Raw genomic sequence first — 21280 nt, 5'->3', positions numbered from 1 at the left:
TGATTTCTATTTCTCTAAAGTCTGAACTCCTCAGCTGAGCAGTCAAGGCTTCTGCAGGCAGAGTTTCCACTAAGTGCCATGTCTGGGGATCTTTCTGCTAGGAGTTCACAGTCCAGTTAAGGAGGACCAGCAATTAGGAACATCACAGGGGTCACCAGGTCTTCCCCGGTGGCTCAGTCGGTAAGGAATCCGCCTGGGAGACCCATGTTCAATCCTTTTGTCAGGAAGATCGCCTGGAGAAGGAAATGGCAACCCACTCCAATATTCTTGCCTAGAGAAGTCCATGAATAGAGGAGCCTGGTGGGCCACAATCCACGCATGGAGTCACAAAGAGTCAGACACGACTGAGTGACTCACACTTTCACTACTTTTTTTCAGGGGGCACCAGACTATCCCAGGACACAGAGGAATGTCACCCAAGGCAGCCTGGGGAAGCAAGAGGAAGTGTCCTGAAGAAGAGAGGTCTGAGCTGAGACCTACAGAGCGACCAGGAGTCACTGCTGCAGACCCGGGAGAAGGATGTTCCAGGTGGAGGCCACAGTGTTCACGAAGGCCTGGAGACAAGAGAAGGTTGGGGAAGGTCCAGATTTCAGAGCCCTTCACACTCTGCCTCATTAATCTCTCTGGCATTATATGCCACCCTTTCTTGCCACCTGCCTTCCCCACTGCCCAGCATGTATGGTATGTGTGCTGTGGACCCTGGGATTTATTTTAGGAAAGTATATATTGCACTCCCTACTAGGCCTCCTTTAAAATAACCAGGTAGGAGAAGCTTTTATAATTCCCAAGGCACCTTTGTTTTGCTCATCCCTCATGATCCTGATGACCCATTTTTCAATAGAGGAAACTGTGGTTCAAAAAGATTCAGTTCAGTTCAGTTGCTCAGTCGTGTCCGACTCTTTGCGACCCCATGGACTGCAGCATGCCAGGCCTCCCTGTCCATCACCAACTCCCGGAATTCGCTCAAACTCATGTCCATTGAGTCAGTGATGCCATCCAACCATCTCATCCCGTTGCCCGCCTCTCCTCCTGTGTTCAATTTTTCCCAGCATCAGGTTCTTTTCAAATGAGTCAGTTCCTCGTATCAGGTGGCCAAAGTATTGGAGTTTCAGCTTCAACATCAGTCCTTCCAATGAACACCCAGGACTGATCTTTAGGATGGACTGGTTGGATCTCCTTGCAGTCCAAGGGACTCTCGAGACTTCTCAAACACCACAGTTCAAAAGCATCAATTCTTTGGCGCTCAGCTTTTTTTATAGTCCAACTCTCACATCCATACATGACTACTGGAAAAACCATAGCCTTGACTAGACAGACCTTTGTTGGCAAAGTAATGTCTCTGCTTTTTAATATGCTGTCTAGGTTAGTCATAACTTTTCTTCCAAGGAGTAAGCATCTTTTAATTTCATGGCTGCAGTCACCATCTGCAGTGATCTTGGAGCCCCTCTAAAATAAAGTCTGTCACTGTTTCCACTGTTTCCCCATCTATTTGCCATGAAGTGATGGGACTAGATGCCCTGATCTTAGTTTTCTGAATGTTGAGTTTTAAGCCAACTTGAAAAACTCTCCTCTTTCACTTTCATCAAGAGGCTCTTGTGACTCACTAAAGATCACACAGTTGGTGGGGGGGAGGTGGGGATGCTAACGCAGGTCTGACTCCAGGCCTGTTGTCCTGGATTCTGAATGGGGCGGCCAGTGCCCACGGTGGCTTCTGGTCGGTGCCATCTGTGAGGGGGCAATTCCTTACGGGTCCCTTGCATGTTTCACTTACACAGAAGCGTTGAGAAGGCTGCGGGCTGCGGGCTGAGCTCAGCCGACCCGCTTCCTCAGGGCTTGGGTCATGTCAAGTGCAGTGGCTTCAAGCATCCCCTCTCCCCAGGGGCGAGGACCACAACTCCTTAAGACCTGGCTTCGAGTCTAGTGCTACCACTGCCAACCCAATACCTCCCAGCTACGTGACACTGGCTAGGTAAGTAACTTAGAGCTCATCTGTGAAACGGATCTTGTGCGACTGCTGTGGGGATTAAACGAGAACAGCACCTGTACAGAGGGCCTATCGGTACAATCGCGGGAAGCGCAGGAAAGAGGATGCGCCGCCTGCGACTCACATCGGGGGCACACCCCACTGAGACCTGCCTGCAGGCCCCGCGCAAGCGCGCTGCGCAAAGACCCGGCGGGCCCGCCCGCGGACTCCGCGGCTGCGCAGTCGCCCGGCTTTGCGGCCGCGCTGCTTGACGGCAGCGGTGTCCGCCCCACCTCCCCCCGGCCGGCGTTGCCGGGGTAACGCCGCGCGCGCGCTGGGGGTGGAGGAAGGTAAGGTACCCTGGGTCCCCGGGAGCGGGTGGCGACTCGAGGCGCCGAGCGTGGTGGCCGCGGCCCTCTGGGGTTCGTCCGCGGGAAGAGACGTCGCCTTTTCCGAAAGCTCTCCGGGGCGAAAGTAGAAGCGGCCCTGGGACGTTCCTCCGGGCGCACAGGCACGCGGACCTGGGGCGGGACGCAGGGCCCGGCTTCCTAGTGCTGCCGGAATATTAGCCCCCTTTCCCCGCCTCCGTGTACCTGCAGAGCCTCTCTTTTCTAGGCTTTTTCTGGAAACACTGACGCCGCGCGGCAGAGTGCCGCGGGCCGACCAAGGCGAGATGCTCTGATAACAGACCGTGCCCCAGAGGAGCCTTCTTTAGCCGCTAGTAGGGTTGCTGGGCGCCGCTCTGGGAGACCGGCAAAAGGACACGTTGTGACACGGAGTTGGGAGAGGCTGTTGAGCCCTGGACTTTTTTTTTTTTTTTTTTTTTTTTTTTTGCTCATTAGTTGCAGCTGCAGCGTTTCTCCTGGCTCCTACATCACACGGTAGGCCCAGTACCAGGCTCGCTCGCACAATCACCCACCAGCCTTCAAAGGTTTAACTTTTGTTTGTGTGTCTTAGTCTCGGGTTCTAACCTGAAAGCTCCCCAGAGGCAGGATTTTCATCCTTGCCTCCCCTAGCCTACAAGGTAGCACTTGGAGCCTCAAGCGTGTTTTTTTGTTTTTGTTTTGTTTTTTAATTGGGAGAATGTGAGTTCTGCTGAGTGGGAGGCTTTAACCAGCTGGTTTGGCCAGGTGGGCCCAGGGGGTTGGAAAATTAAATAATGGTACCTCCCCCCTCCCTTTTTGTCTTCCTTTGTTCTGTTTGGAATAAACATTTACTGAACACCTAAAAGGTGATAGCCTGTGTGCTCAAGGGAAGAATTAGGAACAAGCCCTGCTTCTGATAGAAAACTAAATGTGGGTGCCTGGAGTCAGTATAGCCAGGTTTGGAAAAGCAGAAGGAGCAGCTCCTTACAGGTGCGTAGCACCCCCTCCTGCCCGCAGTCCCTTTCCTCCTCTCTGCAGTGGGATGGCTGTTGGCATTGAGTTTGAATAGGCCGTCCTGTCTCTAGCGGTTGGAAAGGTGGACTGCATATTGAAATCACCTGGATCCCATCTCTGACCTTCTGGTGTAATTGTAGGTTCGGCCTGGGCCTTGGGAGTTTCACAACTTCCCCAGGTGATTCTAAGAGCAGCCAAGCTTGAGAGCCACTGTTATATTTGACCCCAGGTCAATTTTCCTAGTCTTTTAAACTTTTTTTTTTTTTTTTGGCCATGCGTTATGGATTGTAGGAACATAGTTCCTCAACCAGGAGTTGAACCTTAGCAGTGAAAGCACAGGATCTTAAAGCCTGCTGCAAAGTCAGAGAATTCTCTCTTAACCTTCATTCCTGTTAATTGCTGGTAATATTCCAATACGTGGATATGTTGTTCTTTAGTCACTAAGTCTGACGCTTTGGCGACCCCATGGACTGTAGCCTGCCAAGCTCCTCTGTGCATGAGATTTCCCAGGCAAAAATACTAAAGTGGGTTGCTATTTCCTTCTCCAGGGGGTCTTCCCAACTGAGGGATTGAACCCGAGTCTCCTGCGTTGGCAGGCAGATTCTTTACCAACCAGGGAAGCCTATATGGATGCACCATGTTTTTAAAAATCTTTTTATTATTTATTTGTTTACTTATCTGGCTGCACTGGGTCTTAGTTGTTTAACGTGTGAGTGAGTGACTTCCACACAGTTTTCTAGTCCTGATCAATTTGAAGATGAAATTGAGTTCAGGAACCATACGTGAGTTGTTAAAATCACACGGTCATAATGGTACCTCTGCACGTATGGAAGACCTGCTAAGAGGCACGTCCTCCTTGCTATCCATGTGGTCACATGCACACAGGTGACACCAGACCTCCGAATTTTGAGGTCTCATGAAAAGCACGGAGTCTTGTGAGAGGAACCTTCTATGATGCCAACTTGGGTTGAAGTACAGAGTTCTTGCCATCAAGTGTCAAGAGCTCATTCTAGGCTTTCTTAAAGAGTATAACAGCAGTCTGAAAGGGAGAATCCTAAACAAACTAGGCAAATTAAAACAGAACTTTTCTCTCTCACTGGTTTGAGAGAATTGAATTGGAAGTGCTTGAAGTTAGTCATTGAACATTTTCTGTTTTTAAAAATCTTTTAATGTAATATATACAAATCAAATACTAACCAGCAGTTAAGTTATAAAAGTGAACTGCTTATAAAAGTCCACAAATTATTCCTGGAAATCCTAACTAGAAACCAGCATCCTGCCTCAAAAAAGTCAACACATTATTTTAAGTTTTAGAACAAGTTGCCGTTTCTTCAATTGCATGCTAAATGCACTTGGCGCTTGAATAACATAGAAGGTCAGGGTGCTGACCCTCTGTTATCGTCAAAACTCCAAGTGTAATTTTCGGTCCGCCTGCATATCCCTGGTTCCTTTATATCTAAGGTTATGCATCTGTGGACTCAACCAACCATGGATGGTGTATCACTGTAGCATTTACTATTGAAAAAAGTCTGGGTGTGCGTGTACCCATGCAGGTAAACCCCATGTGGTTCTGGATCCACTGCAGTTGCTTGGGTTGAGTGACAAATTGCCAGGTGAAAGTCTACTTAAAATGCCCTTGAGAGGGAATCCCTTAATTGCCCATTAACATGTGGTATACATAGTTTTGTTCTGAACACTATGTGGCAAGATGTGTGCATATATACACACATGTATTGGTATATGAAATGTATGCAGTCACGCTCAGTATTTACGTTTATTGAGGGACTCATTTAGAAATTATCTTAGCATTTTGCTGTTTGGAATACTGTATGGCAATCTTAAGAAGCAATCTTCCAACTTGCTGATTCTTTTTATAGTAACTATTGTAACTGGCTATCAATGTCTCTAACTTCCGTGGTTTCTGTTTTTCTTTGTCGTCATTTAATTCCTTCACATCTTTTGGAGGGTAGCTATAGGAATCCTTACACAATGGACAATGCTTTTGATTTCTTTCTTTTCCCTAATATTTGTTTATTTGGCTGTGGTGGGTCTTAGTTGCGACACTTGGGATCTTTTTTTTTTTTTAGTAGCAGCATACAGGCTCCTAGCCTGTGGAAGAGCCAGTGCATCTCTGGGAGGAGTGGGTCTGCTGGGCGGGGGTCTCGCCCTCTTGGCCTGGCTGTACACAGTGCTCGTCCTGCCAGGAAGGGTTTGTTTGTGTGTCTGTCTCCCCATCTGGCCCGTGGGCTCTTTAAAGGAGCGGCATGTCTGTTTCCCCTCGTATCCACAGCATGACCTCAACCACATGAGAAATCAAAAACCATACAGAAAAAAAATTGAAATATTTTAAAAAGGGTAAATTACAACTACACCGGATACTACTTCTCTGCTGTCTCATTAGCAAAAATCAAAAGTCTGAGCACACACGTTGCCAATGAGTCTGTAGCAACACACGCGCTCTTCTTTAATATTTATTTTTAAATATTTGGCTGTGCCCTGTCTTAAGCGCTGACAGTGGGTTCGTCATTGTGCCCTGCGAACTCTCTTAGTTGTGGCGTGTGGGATCTAGCTCCCTGACCAGGGATCGAACCCGGGCCCCCAGCAGTGGGAGCGCAGGGTCTTAAGCCTCTGGACCACCAGGGAAGTCCCTGGGTTTCCTTTTAATGGGCCTAAACCCCGGGAGCCCCTCAGCTTCCTGCCCCAGCTTTCACCGCCTTCACTGGCTGTTTCAGGCTCTGGGCATCCCGTGTCCCGCAGGCCACAGCCAAGCGGTCAGCGGTGCATTTTCCCGGCGAACGTTTGGCGCTCGGGAGGCTGAACACGTGGGTGGTACAGCGCCCCTGGGTCTTCAGGCGCCGCATGTGCTGGCAGCCTCTGTGCGGCCCAGAGCCGGGACTGGGGGCGGAGCAGGATCGGGTCCGTCTCATTCCAGCGTGTGGAGCGCCAGGCCCTGTCTCCTGCACTCCCCGCGTTTCCCTCCTTGCTCGTGGGTGAGTTTCCTGAGCTGATACCTCTGCTGTGGCCCTCTGTCTTTATCACAGCAGCGCACCAGATTTGACTTCCTTCCTCCAGCCGTTCCTGAAGCGCAGCCTGTGGGTGTGTTGGCCTTGTTTTGTCTCCTCGGGTTGAGGAAGGGAGAGACACCAGCCTCACCTTCCCTTCCTCCCTCAGAGTGCTGCGGTTCTTTAGCTGCTCAGTCGTGGCCCAGTCGTGGCTCTTTGCAGCTGCCTGACCGGCAGCACGCCCGCCTCCCTCGCCCTTCACCGCCTCTGCGAGTTTGCTCAGACTCACGTCCATTGAGTCATGTCTAACCATCTCCGCCTCTGTCGCCCCCTTCTGTCGCCTTCAGTTTCTCCCAGCCTCAGGGTCTAGTCCAGTGAGTCGGCTCTTCTCATCCATCAGGTGGCCCAGGTATTGGCGCTTCAGCATCAGTCCTTCCCGTGAATATTCAGGGTCCATTTCCCCTAGGATGGACTGGTTTGAGCTCCTTGCTGTTCAAGGGACTCTAGTCGTGCTGGATGTCAAGTAATTCCAGGATTCTCCGTAACCCTCAGCCCCTAACCTGGAGAAGCAGTGAGCCTTCAAACGAGAGGGGCAGCTGCCGCCCGTGCTCCCAGCAGTACCCAGAGGAAGGAGCAGAGCCCTTCCCCTCCGGGCCTCTGGCAGCGTTTCTCTAACCTGGCCCTGCTTTCTCATCCATCCGCGGTGTTGGTAGCGCTCAGCCCGTATTAATAACCATAGCAGACACGCAGAGCGCAGGGTGCCACATGCAGGAGGCTGTCCTAGGCACCTTCTGGGTCTTCACTATAAGATGGAGCCTGTTTTTAGCCTTATTTTGCGGAGGAGAAAACCACAGCTTGGAGAGACAAAGTAAGTTTCTCCCATCACATGGCTGGGCAGCGGGGAGCCGATTCCGGTCCCCACACCCTGGCCTGACGCATCCTGCTCTTAGGCACTCACGCTTGGTGCCTTCAATGATGATCATTTAAAGTCATTGTCATTATTAATAATTTATTAGAAAAACTGGGAGATGATCCTGTTTTGGAATACGAAGTGCTCACTACCTGTCCTTCTTTGAGGACGGGGTCCTTTTGGTTTTCTCTGTCTGTCCCCAGCACCCCTGGTGATTAGGAGCCTCTGGTGGGTGCTCGGTAAAGGTCTGCTGGCCGAGTGAGCGGGCAGGAGGAATCCTCGAGGGCAGAAGCCCTCTTGTGCCCGCCGGCAGGAGGCCTTTGAGTAGCCTGGTGCCCATGGACCTGTCTCTAGGCTCAGAGGCACAAGCTGTGATCAGAGATCGAACCACGACTCCTGGGCCATTGGTGTGGGAATTCATCGGGATCCCCTCGGGGAGTGGGGTTTGTACTGCTCCAACCAGAATTGTCTTGGTTTTGTCTCTCTTGAATATTTTGCTTTTCCCACAGGCCACGAGAGTTTTCGGAGCCTGGGTATGCAGGCACTCGCCTGTCTGGCCGGCGTGGTAACCGATTGACGTGCTTCTTTCTGTCTCCTATGGTCCTGGAGGAACAGCCACTTGGGAGGATGGCGGAGGCGGTGTTCCGCCCCCCAAAGAGAAAGAGAAGAGTGCACGAGCGCTACGAGTCCCCCCTGCCCGTCCCGTGCGGTCAGGACCGTGGTCCCGAGAAGGACTTCCGAATCTTCCAGGCTGAGATGATAAACAGCCATGTGATCGTGAGGGGCCTGGAAGACATGGAGCAGCTCTACGGGAAGGTAGGTGCGGGCAGCTCGGCCCCACCGCCCCGAGCCAGCCGTGCTCCCCCTGCCCACCCCCGGAAGCAGACCACCAGTGACCCACACACGCTCCTCGAGGTCTGGTCCAGCGTGGGAGCCGAGTCAGGTGTCCCGAGGACCATAACCCCCACCCACGGACGCACGTTGTAGCAGTGAGGTTGGGTCAGTGCATTGACCTGTGTTGCTTCTTGATTGTAAAAGCAACATGTGTTCGTTGTTTTTAAAAAAAAAAAATTTCAAGCAGTTTACAGAAACGCCCTGGGTAAGAAGTAGAGTGTGGCCCTCACCCGCTTCCATCCCCGGGGGTGACCGTGGAGCCGCAGACCGTTGTGCTGCAGGGGAACCCGGATGAGGCCTCCGCTTGTCCTCCGGCTCCTTACCTGCCTGCCCTCCTGGTGGAGGACCTCTCCTCTGATGAGTTCCAGTTTTGGCTTTTGCCATCACTGATAGGTGTGGGTTGAGATGGGAAGCTTCCTTATCTTCTGCCCAGTAGCCAGTTCAACGCTGGAGGCAGTTTTAAGACAGCTATAGAGGTGAGAAGCCGTAAAATTCGCCCTGCCAAGTACAAACTCAGACCTGTGCAGCCACGCCGCGGTCCTGTTGCGGAGCCTCCCCACGGGCGCAGGAGCTTCCCCGGTGCCCCGCGTCCTGAATCCCTGCCCCACTCCCAGCCCAGGCGCTCCTGATCCCCTCCTGCCTCTGTGAGTGTGACTCACTGGAGTCGTTTTATATGAAATCCATGTCGCAGCCAGCCTCCCAGAGAGGGCTACGTGGATGGCATTGATCCTGGTGGGTCAGAGGTCCAGGCCAAGGGCAGGCTCCCCGACCGTCGCAACACATAGCATTTAGCAGAGGCTTCGTGAAGCGCTACACCGGTGACTTATTCTGACCGTTCAATCTGGGCGGAGGGTATAAGGTGTTCATTTTATTACTGTTTGAGTTGCCTGTGGGTTTAAATATTTTCTGGTTTTAAGAAATGGCAGAGAGGGAGCCCGAGTTTTTGGAGGCAGCAGGAAGGAGAGGAGGAGTACCAGTCTGGGTGCACGGGAACCCGAGAAGGTTTTTGTGTCTGGTGGACACGGCCCCTGGCCCACGTGTGGGGGACACCCTGCCTCCGTCTGCCCTTCACCTTCAGCTCCCCGGGCTGGACTGAAAGCATTACCCCTGAGACAGATGAAGTGCACAAGAAACTCCCCGGCTCCCTTCACACAATCGGGGGAAAAAAATGCCGTGATCCATCTTCTTAGTAATCGTTACATAATCAAAGGGAAGATATCAAGCTGTGAACAATGTGCAGTGACTCTCTTCTTAACTCAAATAGGTCTCCTTCAGCTAAAAAATGAATAACTCAACATGAGCTAACTCTCTTTCTTCTCTTCCCCAAAGGGTTATTTTGGAAAAGGCATCCTGTCCAGAAGCCGACCAAACTTCACAATCTCAGATCCTAAGCTGGTTGCTAAATGGAAAGGTAAGACTTGTACGACATTGCGTTCTTTTCGCAAATTATCTTTTTCTTCATTTTTAGCTCTCACACCAGATTATACAATAAAATCCCAAAGGAGAAGTAACATGCCACTGGCAATCTTGCCGCTAAAAATAATCAACTAAATTCTAATCATGGTAAAGGGTTCTTAACAATCGGTGAAAATATTTTTCATCTAATTGCTGAAATTAACAGAAATGTTACTCAGACTTTTCTGTCATTAAGCATTGCCTAGCATGGGCATGTGGAAGGTTCTAGTCATTAAGTGTCTTCTCACCCATATGCCAGGTGAATTTTATATTTTATTTTTAGGTTTGGAATTTTGCAACAGTAACCATGACATTGATGTGTTTGTAAAATGTACTAATGTGTGTAGTTCTCAATAGCTATTCCTCTTTATTTTATAAATCTTTCATCTTGGTGTATTTTTCTAAGGGGAGTGTCATGGTAAGTATGTAACCAATACCAGCAGGTTAAAACATAATTAGAAATGATTTTTTAAAAGCATTATATTGCAAGAAAAAAACAGAAATTCAAACTGCACTGAGGTCCCATTTCAGCAGTCAGAATGACAGAGATCCTAACGTTTCGCAGCGTGCCCCGTGGGCGAGCCCTGAGAAGGACTCTCACGGGATCCTGTGGGGCTGCAGGCGGCATGGCCGTGATGGAGAGGAATTGGATGTCTCAAAAATCACATGTACACTTACTCCCCCTCCCCCTCCTCCGCTCCCCCCGCCCCGAGCCCCTGGTAACCTTCACATGCTTTCTGTGCCCTTGATTTCGCCCATTCTAAATATTTCTTGTAAGGGGAAGAAACTCTTGTGTCCTTCACGTGGGATAATTTTTTCAAGGTTTATCCGTGTCATAGCGTGTATCAGAACTTCATTCTGAGTGCTGTTCCATGGTATGTTTATACTTTGTGTTTTTTATCTGTTTATTCATAGATGGATATTTGGGTTGTTTCTACTGTCATGAGTAGTGCTGGTCTGAGCATTCACATACGGGTTTCCATATGGACATATGTTTTCGTTTTTCTTGTGTACATACTTAGGAGTGGACTCGCTGGATCAAACAATTATTCTATTTTAATTGTTTGAGGAATCACAAACTGTTTTCCATCACACCTGCGTCATTTTACATTACCATCAGCAGTGCATAAGGTTTTCCAGTTTTTCCACATCCTCACCACCACTCATTACTTTGTTTTTTTTGAATAATAGCCATTTTAATGGGCATGGCATGGTAATAAAAGTTTATCATTTTAATGAAGTCTAATTTATCCTTTTTCTTTTCTTGTGTGTGCTTTTGCGGTCATGTTTAGGGAACCATTACCAAATCCAAGCTCATGCAGATTTTCCTCAGGGTTTCTTCTAAGAGGTTGATGGTTTCAGCTCTCAAGTTTGGGTCTTTCATCTGGTTTTGATTTAATTTTTCTTTGATGTGAGATATGGGTCCAGCTTCATTGTTTTTGCCTGAAGATACCCAGTTGTCCAATAGACGCGTCTGCTTTTAACTCACCAATTGCACTCCTGGGAATTTATCTTAAAGATAAGCTGGCAAAACTATGAAAAGAAAGAGCCCAGGGCTGTTCATTGCAACACTGTTCCTAATGTTAAAAGACTAGAAATAACCCCAATAGCCATGCGGGTACCCGCTGAACGAAGCACAGCCCCTTCTGACAAGGGTGTGCTGTGGCACTGAGATGGGAGTCGGGGCTCGCTAAGCTGTTATTTCCACGCAGAGGAAGCGAGGTAAAGAACAGTGTGCCATGGGTCATCCCAGGGGAGGAGATGTCAGATACGTTTTGAAATGTAAAGAAGGATAAACTATAGATGGTAGCGATAACCCTATATGCAAAACAGGAAAAGAGACACAGAAGTACAGAACAGACTTTTGAACTCTGGGGGAGAACGTGAGGGTGGGATGTTTTGAAAGAACAGCATGTATATTATCTATGGTGAAACAGACCACCAGCCCAGGTGGGATGCATGAGTCAAGTGCTCGGGCCTGGTGCACTGGGAGGACCCTGAGGAGTCGGGTGGAGAGGGAGGTGGGAGGGAGGATCGGGATGGGGAATACGTGTAACTATATGGCTGATTCATGTCAATGTATGACAAAACCCACTGAAATGTTGTGAAGTGATTGGCCTCCAACTAATAAAATAATATTAAAAAAAAATAAAAAATATTTAAAAAAAAAAATTAAAAAAAATAAAATAATAAAATAAAATGCCTGTGAGGGAGGGATAGAATAGGATGGAGAGAAAAGTGAGACTAGATTTGACTTTGGAAACTTGTAAACGTATTACATGACTACAAACAAAAGTTAAATTTTAAAAAGTTAATTTAATTTTATTTTTTTTTTTAAAAAAAGCACAAAAAAATCGAGAAAATGAGGAACCTGTGTATCATGTTGATGGTGTAGCCTCAGGGGAAGCTGTTTTGAGTGACTTTAAAACACAATAGGGTCTCCCCTGGTTGCTCAGTGGTGAAGAGGCCGCCTGCAAATCCAGGAGACACGGGTTCGATCCCTGGTCCAGGGGGTTTTCTGAGTAGGTCTGCTGTTCTTGGCTGGATGGGCTCATGTCTGGTTAGTCATGGACCTGCTGGCCGCAGTAATGGATCCAGTGATGGATCCAGCTAGACTGGATGGCTGTACGCTGGTCCAGGATGGTCTCAACTGTGATAAGGGGTGGCAGGCACTGTGTGGTCATCCTCCATAGGCCAGCTCAGGCACGCTCTCCAGTCATTGTGAACGCTCGGGAAGACCCCCTGGAGGAGGGCCTGGCAACCCACTCCAGTATTCTTGCCTGGAGAATTCCATGGACAGAGGAGCCCTGGTGGGCTACAGTCCAGGGGGCCGCAGAGAGTCGGATAGAACTTAGCGGCTGAGCACGCGTGCACCAAAGCCGGAATGATGTGAGGTATGTTTCTAATCATCCAGGACCTAGGCAGGCGACGTAGGGAGCATGATTGTTCAGTCACTCGGTTATGTCCAGCTCTGCAACCCCACGGTCTATAACCCACCAGCTTCCTCTATCTGTGGAATGCTCCAGGCAAGAATACTGAAGTGGGCTTCCATTTCCTCCTCCAGGGGATCTTTCCCACCCAGAGATTAAATCCACTTCTCCTGCATTGGCAGGCGGATTCTTTACCACTGAGCCTCCTGGGAAGCCCGAACTGGCCATGAGTTAAAAGCTGAGTGATGGGAACATAGAAATGTATTATACTATTCTCTCTACTTTTATACACTTTAAAATTTTTTCGTAGAGTTTTAATTTTTAAAGAGGGAGGAAAAAAAAAAGTAGAGCAAATAAGCATCATGAATCTGTGTCCTCACCACCCAGCCTCAGCGGTTACTAACACTTGGCAAAATAAAAAGTTTCAAATAGTGTGATGGTCTTAACTGTTGAGACGCTTTTCCTGACCTATGTAGTATAACTTAAGTTTTCAACAGTGAACAAAATGTGAAGGAAATGCATTTAGGCCAAGGAAGCAGCGATTAAGGGCGTAGGCTGCCCTCAGGAAGTAGATCTCCTCAAGTGTCTGTCCTAGGATGTTCTTCAGCCTTCTGGCTTCAACCTCACCTTCCAGCTCTTGTTCCTTTCTGCCCCGTTGCACCTGTTTCCACCACCCCCACCGTGGGCTGCGGGCTGCGTGAAGGTGCTGTGCATTTGCCGTCTCCCAGCCTCTGCAGGGATCCCTCTGCGTTTTCCCCTGGCCTGCCTGGCGAACTCGTACTCACTCTGCAGAGCCCAACTCAATTATTCCCTCTCCTTTGTGTTTTTTCCTAAACCTCCCAGTTCAAGTAAGCCAGTCCCTTGATACATGCTCTCCTTGCCACATATCAACTTGGGTTAGAATCAGTGTTCCGCTGGTCTGTCTCCCCAGCTAGAGTGTGAGTGTCTCAAGGAGAGGGGATTTGCTTTACTGCGTCTGTATTTCCTGTGCTTGGTAGGTAGAAGGGTGTCAGTAACACCTGCTAAATTGTAGCTTGTTGTAAAGCTTCCAGAAGAGGAAGGTCATGACACCAGGAAAACTCTCATTCCTAAGGAGACAGGAGTCTGTGAACTCGCTTCCCTAGGATTTTAAAGCCAAACATCAACGACTCCAGGCGTTTAGAGCACCGGGCAGGGAGTCAGGAAACAGAGATGACTTCCCCACGGGCAGGGTCAGGGAGGTCGAGGACGAAAACCTACGCCGTGAGGTGACCTTGTCAACACTTCAGGCGGGAAGACTCTTCTGGCCAGATGCCCAGCAGAATGAAGTGGGCACCTTTAGGGCCTCAGCGCTGTCATTGAGAAATCGAGGGCCTGGGGCTTCCCTGGTGGTCCAGTGGTTAAGACTCTGCCTTGCAAGGTGGGGGACACGGGTTCGGTCCCTGGTCTGAGAAGTGAAAATAAATAAGTCGAGGGCCTGAGCATCCAGAGGTGATAGTCTCCCCCTCCGTGCCGCGGCCGCTTAGCTGGAGTGTTGGGAAGGGTTCCGAGGTCATGTCTGAGCCCTGACGGGTCAGCGGCACCTGCAGGGGCTGTGGGCAGCAGAGAGCGGTGGTTTATACAGCACGTGTTCGCTGCGGCTGCTCGGACGGGATTAATCAACCTCCTGGGTGTGAGATTTTTGCAGACTTTGGAATTCTGTCTTTTCTAGGCTGTCAGTCTGTAAACTAACAGAAACTTCCTTGTTGTTGCAGATATGAAGCTAGACCTACCGGTAATCACATCAAAGAAGTAAGTCTTGGTGGACGTTGGCCGTGGGCAGAATGACGTGGGTCAGGCGCTGGGCAGGCGTGGGAGGTGTGAGCGGAGGAGAGCCCTGGGTCCTCTCCTCGGGGCCGTGTGGTCTGGCCACTCTCCTGGGAGAGGAGGGGTAGAGGAGGCAGTTGACTCTTCCGTGATGGGTGTAGTGACGGGCTGTCACCCTCGCTGTCAGCATCGTTATCGTTGTCATAGCAGCGCCAGTCCTGGTCCAGGCTGTCTACCCGCATCATCCCAGTTCATCTTCTCGGGAAACCTTTGAGGTGGGTGTAGTTGTTTGCGTCCCCTGCGTGGGGAGCCTCCCGAGAGCTGCCCAAGAGGACTTGAACCAGGCGGAGCAGCTCCGGAGCCTGGGGGTGGGAGGTGACTGAACTTGTACGTGCCAGCGTTTCTGGGGCGTCTCCCATGGGACAAGCACTGCGCTCGTGGCAGCTTTACGGGTTAGCTGCTTTCGTTCGCTCACTGCCCCCCGAGGTCAGTCCTGCTGTTGTCTGTCTTGGAAGGTGAGGACACAGGACAGGAAGAGGTTAGTTACCTTCTGAGGGTCAGCACTTAGACCTAAGCAAGCTGACTGAAATCCGTTTTGCTGAGAATTTCCAATAATAAGTCAGCCTTAATCAGTAAGAGGTGGGAGGGTGTTCTCTGTGGATGGAAGACGTGTGTCCGAGGGCAGGGGTGCCTGCGAAGCTGAGGTGTGTTCAGGCGGCCCCGCTCAGGAGTTGGGGGGCCCCGGGATGGGTCTGAGGGATCACCAGCCTCAGTCTGGCTTCTGATCGGAGCTGCCGCTCTGCCCTTAGGCTTCCCAGCTCTTCTTCTCTTCCTGCTGCTTCACCAGCAGTGTTTGGAGCTGATCACAGCAGGACTTTCTAAAGGCGTCGCCCACCAGCGGGAGGACACCCTCTCTCCTGTGTCCCTCTGCCATGGGTCGATCACCGATCTGCCTCGGAGGCTTTCCTGCACGCGCTTCAGCAGCCGCTGTCCGCCAGCCAGCGTGAGGTCGTTAGAGGCAGGGACTCGGGTGTGATGGATGGCAGAGAAAGGGGTTGGACGCCGAGTGGTTTTGCTCAGAGTCACAGGGAGGAGCCCTGTCCTGCCCCCAGGGAGCGGCCCGCCGAGGCCTGCGTCTCCATCTGTTAAAGCATCATTTGTGTTGTGAAAGGTACTGTGCCTGGAGATGATTTTACTTTTCAGGTCTGCCCCCGAGACCCCACAGTCCCAAGCTAACAAATACTCGTCCAGCACTGCCTGTGCGCCGAGCCTGTCACGTGTCTGGTCCCCTTGAGTCTGCGCTCACCGCAGCCCGGGGCGGGCCCCGGTGTCCCTGAGCCTGGGAGCGGCGGGCACGCAGCTGGTGTGAGAACCTCACGCTCACAGTGAGGGCCTGGCCGCGTCTGCCTTGGCCACTCTGCTCCGATGGCAGAGCAGAGGTCTGTGCGCGCGCTGTCTCTTTTGCTCTCTCGCTCTTTGTCTCTCTCAGTTCCACCATCTGCCCAAAGGGGGAACCGTTGAACCTTTAATTCAGTGGTTCTTTCGCATGTTTTACTCAGGGACTCTGTAGAAAAGTCGTGGGTCCCTTCCCCAGGAAAATACACATGACACAAACACACATTTTTGTTCAGACACAGGAGATTCATAGCCCCACGAAGGCTTTAGGCGGCGTTCCAGGTGGTGGGAGGAGCACAGATGCATTTAGATCGCTCGTGTGAAAAGGCTGCCGACTGCCCACGAGAGAGGCTGTGCCTTTCATGCAAGAGAAGAGCCACCCTGCTGTCCTCTGGGCAGCGATGTTTTACCCCGATTAAACAGCAGCAAGTGATGTGACCCTTATGAGGTCACGGTGCTGTTGCCCCTATTTTAGGGGGAATGTGAGGCACGGAGCAGTTACGTCATTGGCTTTGCCACCCAAGGCAGGGCTGAACACGAGACGCCAGGACTCTGGTCCTGCGCGTGTGATCACCCCCGCACCCGTGTCATAGATGGAGACAGGCCTCGCTGGGTCGTAGTCTTCACATCTGTGGTACCGTTCCCAGTATACACAGGACGGCCCGCTCATCCCCGTGCAGGATAAACAGGGCATGGACAGCTTGGAGATGCTTCTGATGAGTCATGGTGAGGCGGCCACAGCTCTCTTTACAAAAACAGCAGAAACCAGCTCACTCCCTTGCTTCACCGTGTGTCACTAGCAGTTTACAAATCACGACGCATCCTGTCATCTGCACCCAGGCGGGATGCCCGAGGTGAAGAGAAAAGTGACAGCTGTCTCCCCATGAGCCTTGTGGCTTCTCCAAACGCTTTCCAGACCGATCGCTGTAGGTGGAGCTGAACAGAGCTTGAGTCTCGCCCTCATTCACCCATGCTCATATGCTTCCACACGTGTGTATCTTGGACCACATGACGCACACCAGCAGCCTTGCTTCACTAGACGGAACCTGTGGCCGTTTGTAACTTGGGACGTGTTCAGGGCTTGCCTTCAAGTTTAAGAAATACAGAGTGTGTTATCTCATTAAAATACATTTTGAAAATTGTGGAGGAGGGGTCATTTTTTTTTTTAAGACGCTGAGGTGTATTTAACTGTAACTGTTCTTTTCCATGTGCAGTATAGACATTAGTAGGTTCTGTGAAAAACGTTCATTAAAATTCTCATTTAGCTTTCCAACACTAAACAAGGACCTTTTTCTGTGACCGGGATACATGTCTGAAAACTTCATGGTATCCAAAATGGAAAATCATACAAAACGAACCCTGGCAGAGGATGACCATTTTTCTCTTTATATTTACCTAGATCATTTTGTCCACCAGTTTTTTCTTTATATTTATTTCTATTTATTTATTTGGCTGTGCTGGGTCTCAGGTGTGGCACACTGGGTCTCCGATCTTCGTTGGTGCATACAGGATCTTTGCAGTACGTGGGATCTGGTTCCCTAAGCAGGGGTTGAACCTAGGTCCCCTCTACTGGGAACCTGGATTCTTGGCCACTGGACCACCAGGGAAGTCCTTGGTCCACCAGGTTTAAATCACATAAATTTTCACACTTTGTTAAGCTGGGGTCTTAATTTGGTTCAAATTAAGCAAATTAAGTGAAACTCTGTAATAAAAAATAAATAACAATAGTTATCACAGAGCAGTTAGAAAATGCAGAGAAGTGTAAAGAAATCATTTACCTATAGTCCATCATTAAGAACTATAGACTTTTTGGCGTACTGCCTTCTCATCGTTTTCACATGTTCTGCTTTTTTTTTTTTTTTCCTTCCTTTTTTCCTTTTTTTTTTTTTTTTTTTTTAACTGTCTGCTGTCCCTTTAATACCGACATTGAAGTGTCCTTGCTAACAGACGTCCCCCTTTGCAGGTATCAGCGCAGCGTGGAGTGGGCCGCAGAGCTCCTGCGGAGACAGGGCCGGGACGAGAGCACCGTGCGCAGCATCCTCGAGGGTTACACGAAGCCCCTCGAGCATCCTCGTCTGAAGAGGACGGAAGACGTCCCATTGGGCGATGAGCCCAACTCCAGATCGGAAGGCAGAGCAGACAGACAGAAACTCTCTGCCGTGAATGGGGTCGAGGGCAAGTCGTGTGATATGGACGATTCCAGCGAGCGATCAGACGGCCTGCAGGAGGGCCCCGGGCCTGAGCCCCGAGCCCCAGACGGCGGCTCGGGTGAACACGTGGCCGAGGTGCCCGCGCCTCTGCCCCGCGGCCCCTGCGGCAGACGGGACGCTCTCCTGCCGCCATCTGGCGGTCAGCCTGGGGACAGCAACCGGCGAGCCGGTCTGGCCCCGGCCGGAGAGAGGGAGCCTGAGCACGTGCTGGTGGAGGAAGCCGTGTGTGCCGGGAGCCAGAGCGAAGAGGCCCCAGCGGGGGACGTAAGTAGAAGAGAAGAGATCACTTCCTGCAGAGCCGCTGTTCCTGGCCCAGAGATGCTGGCCAGTGGGGACGGCCCTCACTGGGACCTGGCAGTGAGCGGGTGTTCCGCGCCCGGGGCCTGGGAGAGCCTCTGCAGGCCCCAGCGGCCCTGCGGGCTCAGCAGTTCAGGAGGGCTGTTTCAACTAAAACCTCAGAGTCTGGGTAACCTGGCTTCATGCATATGAAATAACGCAAGTCAGGTAACGTTCTCTCCTCTGCCGGGGAGAAGAACGAGGTGATCAGCAGGTCTTGAGGGCAGCCGTGGGCACGGGCTCAGGTGTGCGGGAGCCGTCACAGGAGGAGGTGGGGCGCGGAGCTGCAGCTGCTTCATTAAGGGAGGTACTCGGCAGTTGCCCCCAGAATTATCTGTGGAAGCTGGAAGTGAGAAGCAGTCTCATAATTAGATAGTACGTGAAACACCCCGTGAAGAAATGTTATCTTTCCTTTAGAGTGGAGTCTCATTAAGAACCTAGGCATATGCTTGTGAGGTGTGCAGTCAGGTGAGAAAAAAAGCAACACATGAAATTGACCCACGAAACGGTCCTCCATGGGAGATAAAAAGAAATAAGTCAAGATGTCAGTACTGACCTTGGAACAACATGGGTCCGCTTAGAAGAGTGTTTCTTTCAGTAGAAAGTGCTGCACTCCACGACCCGAGGTTGGCTGAGCCCACAGATAGGCAGGAAGTGAGGGCCAATCATGAGGTACATGTAGATTTTCTGCTGTCCAGAAGGTCGGCGCCCCAGCACCCTTGTTGTTCAAGGGTCAGCTATAAAAGGAAAACAAAAACTTCTTTTTCTACATAAATAATAGAAAATTTCATTTTCAACAGAGTCCAGCAAGTGTGTATCTGGGAAACTTAGAAGAAGTGTGTTGATTTTAAAATGCAGCCCCTTCCGTATAACATGTAGGACTGACGTTTGTCCTATATGTATCTTATTTTCCTCTTCAGGTGTTGCCACAGAAGAGACTGGTATGTAGGAGAAATCCGTTTAGGATCTTCGAGTATCTGCAGCTCAGCCTAGAAGAGGTAACGTTTCCAGCATGCCGTTTCTCAGCTGTGGGCCTCGGGCCTGGGGAACATGGTGTAGACAAGTCCACCTCAGTGCAGTTCCGCCTGCACTTCAGTACCAAGACCCCCACAGGCAGCCCCCACAGCCGGCCTGTCTGCATTTCACTCCTCGGCCTTCACTTTATCCACTCTAAGAGGTCCATTTGTGGGTCCTGCCCAGTATCATCCCACAGAGGTTTCAGCAGGTCGTCTGACTCTTCTTTTTACATCAGGGTTTCAGATTGTCCAAATACTGTTCTCTTTTTTTTTTTTTTTTTACCAACTTCTATAGAAAATGGTGCCCCAGATGGTAAAGAATCGGCCTGCAGTGTGGGAGAACTGGGTTCAATCCCTGGGTTGGGAAGATCCCCTGGAAGAGGGCATGGCAAGCCATTCCAGTATTCTAGCCTGGAGAATCCCCGTGGACAGAGGAGCCTGGGGCCGAGAAGAGTCGGACAGGACTGAACAACTAAGCATGGGAAAATTCTAAGTTTATTGAGACACAGCGCATACGTACTGTTCTCTCGTTTAAAGTGAGCAGTGGTTTTATATATGTGAGTGTGCTGTGATTAGGCGGTCATGTCCGACTCTTTGCAACCCCATGAACTGTAGCTCGCCCGGCACCTCTGTCCATGGGATTCTTCAGGCACGAGTACTGGAGTGGGTTGCCATGCCCTCCTCCAGGGGATCTTCTCAACCCAGGGATCAAACCCAGGTGTTCCGCATTGCAGAAGACCTGTGGATTCTTCACTGTCTGAGCCACCGGGGAAGCCCATGTATATGTATGTACATACACACACACACACCTGTATGATTGTTTGTTTGGCTCTGCTGGGTCTTCGCTGCTGCACGGGCTTTTCTCTAGCTGAGGTGAGCAGGGACTCCTCTCTGTTGTGGTGCACAGGCTTCCCTTTGCAGCAGCTGCTTTTGTCGTGGAGAGCAGGCTCTAGAGCATTCAGGCTCCAGAGCGTGGGCTCAGTAGCTGGGACACACAGGCTTAGTTGCTCCGAGGCACGTGGGATCTTCCTGGACCGGGGCTTGAACCCATGTCTCCTGCATTGGCAGGCAGATGCTTTACCACTGGGCCACCAGGGAGGCCCCTGTGCATTGGTTTTTAGCATATTCCTGGAGCTTCACCAGCTTTTTGTGAACTGTGATGTGTGCTCCGGGTCATGTCGTGACAGCTGATTGTGTGAATAGATTCTAGGTGTTTCCTTCTGCAGAATTACTAACGTGTCCCCTTTACAGAAGCCTCAAGAGTGGGTGCAGGTGGGTTTCTAAACCTGCCTCCTGTTTTCTCTCTGGGGTTCCTCCATCTTGTGTTCACACAGCCTTGAGCGCCTCCTTTTTTGCTTCTGTCTGTACTGCACCCGAATTTGAAGGCAGCGCCCCTCCTCCGTCTCGTGGCTGTGGCTGTGCCCTTCTCTGGGGGCGCCCCTGCCCGTCTGGACGGCCTCCGCGGCGTCTGGCTCAGGTCTGGGCATCTCTGTGGGTCTCAAGCTGCGCTCATTGAGCTCATCCACGCCGGTCATTCCCCAGATGTGCTCACAGACTCGCGATGCGTCTCCCGCTGGCCCGTGCCTCCCTCCACAGTGAGGCCAGCGGGGCACAGAAGAGCTCGTGGGCAGGAAAGGACATCAGGATTTATTCACTTCATCTTCTCCTTCTACACATGAGACAGCCGAGCCCGCTGTCGAATCCAGCGGTCACCAGCTGCGTGTGCCTAGATAAACTCATTAAAATGGAGCAAAGTTAAAACCCCTGTCCTCGGTTCTGCCTGCCACGTTTCAGACGCTCAGCAGGCACGCGTGGCGACTCTGTCGGGTCGTGCTGGGAACACCAGTCTCTAGCTGCCTGAGCTCTCTGAGCCTCGGGTGTCTGCACTGTGAGATGAGGGTCGCGTGACACCTCGTCCGTAAGGTGGTCTGGAATCAGTAGCGCATGTGATGGCCTCAGCGAAGCGTGCATTGAGTCGTAGGTGCTCGGGGAGTGTGGTGCCCAC

At 50.9% G+C, this 21280-nt stretch overlaps 1 protein-coding gene across 8 annotated transcripts in view; it reads left to right on the top strand.

The window, feature by feature from the left end:
- The first annotated feature begins 412 nt into the window (after positions 1-412).
- The window catches only part of TSEN2 (tRNA splicing endonuclease subunit 2), a 46183-nt gene continuing 25315 nt past the window's right edge, over positions 413-21280 (top strand). Inside the window, exons 1-7 of one of the 8 annotated variants that reach the window (XM_065933955.1) lie at positions 413-570; positions 1880-1969; positions 7864-8070; positions 9478-9559; positions 14267-14303; positions 17677-18187; positions 19180-19257. In XM_065933955.1, the coding sequence (XP_065790027.1) occupies positions 7882-8070; positions 9478-9559; positions 14267-14303; positions 17677-18187; positions 19180-19257 (897 nt within the window). In that variant the 5' untranslated portion in view covers positions 413-570; positions 1880-1969; positions 7864-7881. Of the gene's footprint in view, positions 571-1879; positions 1970-2220; positions 2314-2367; positions 2845-6018; positions 6754-6787; positions 7213-7763; positions 8071-9477; positions 9560-14266; positions 14304-17676; positions 18188-19179; positions 19258-21280 lie in introns of those variants that run through there. The other 7 variants (XM_065933952.1, XM_065933951.1, XM_065933957.1 and 4 more) reach the window with 7 other exon arrangements.

Source organism: Muntiacus reevesi, chromosome 4 (genome assembly GCF_963930625.1).
Source record: "Muntiacus reevesi chromosome 4, mMunRee1.1, whole genome shotgun sequence".
NCBI lineage: Eukaryota > Metazoa > Chordata > Mammalia > Artiodactyla > Cervidae > Muntiacus > Muntiacus reevesi.
The sequence above is the reverse complement of the archived record's forward strand: the minus strand, read 5'-3'. Positions and strand labels throughout refer to the sequence as shown.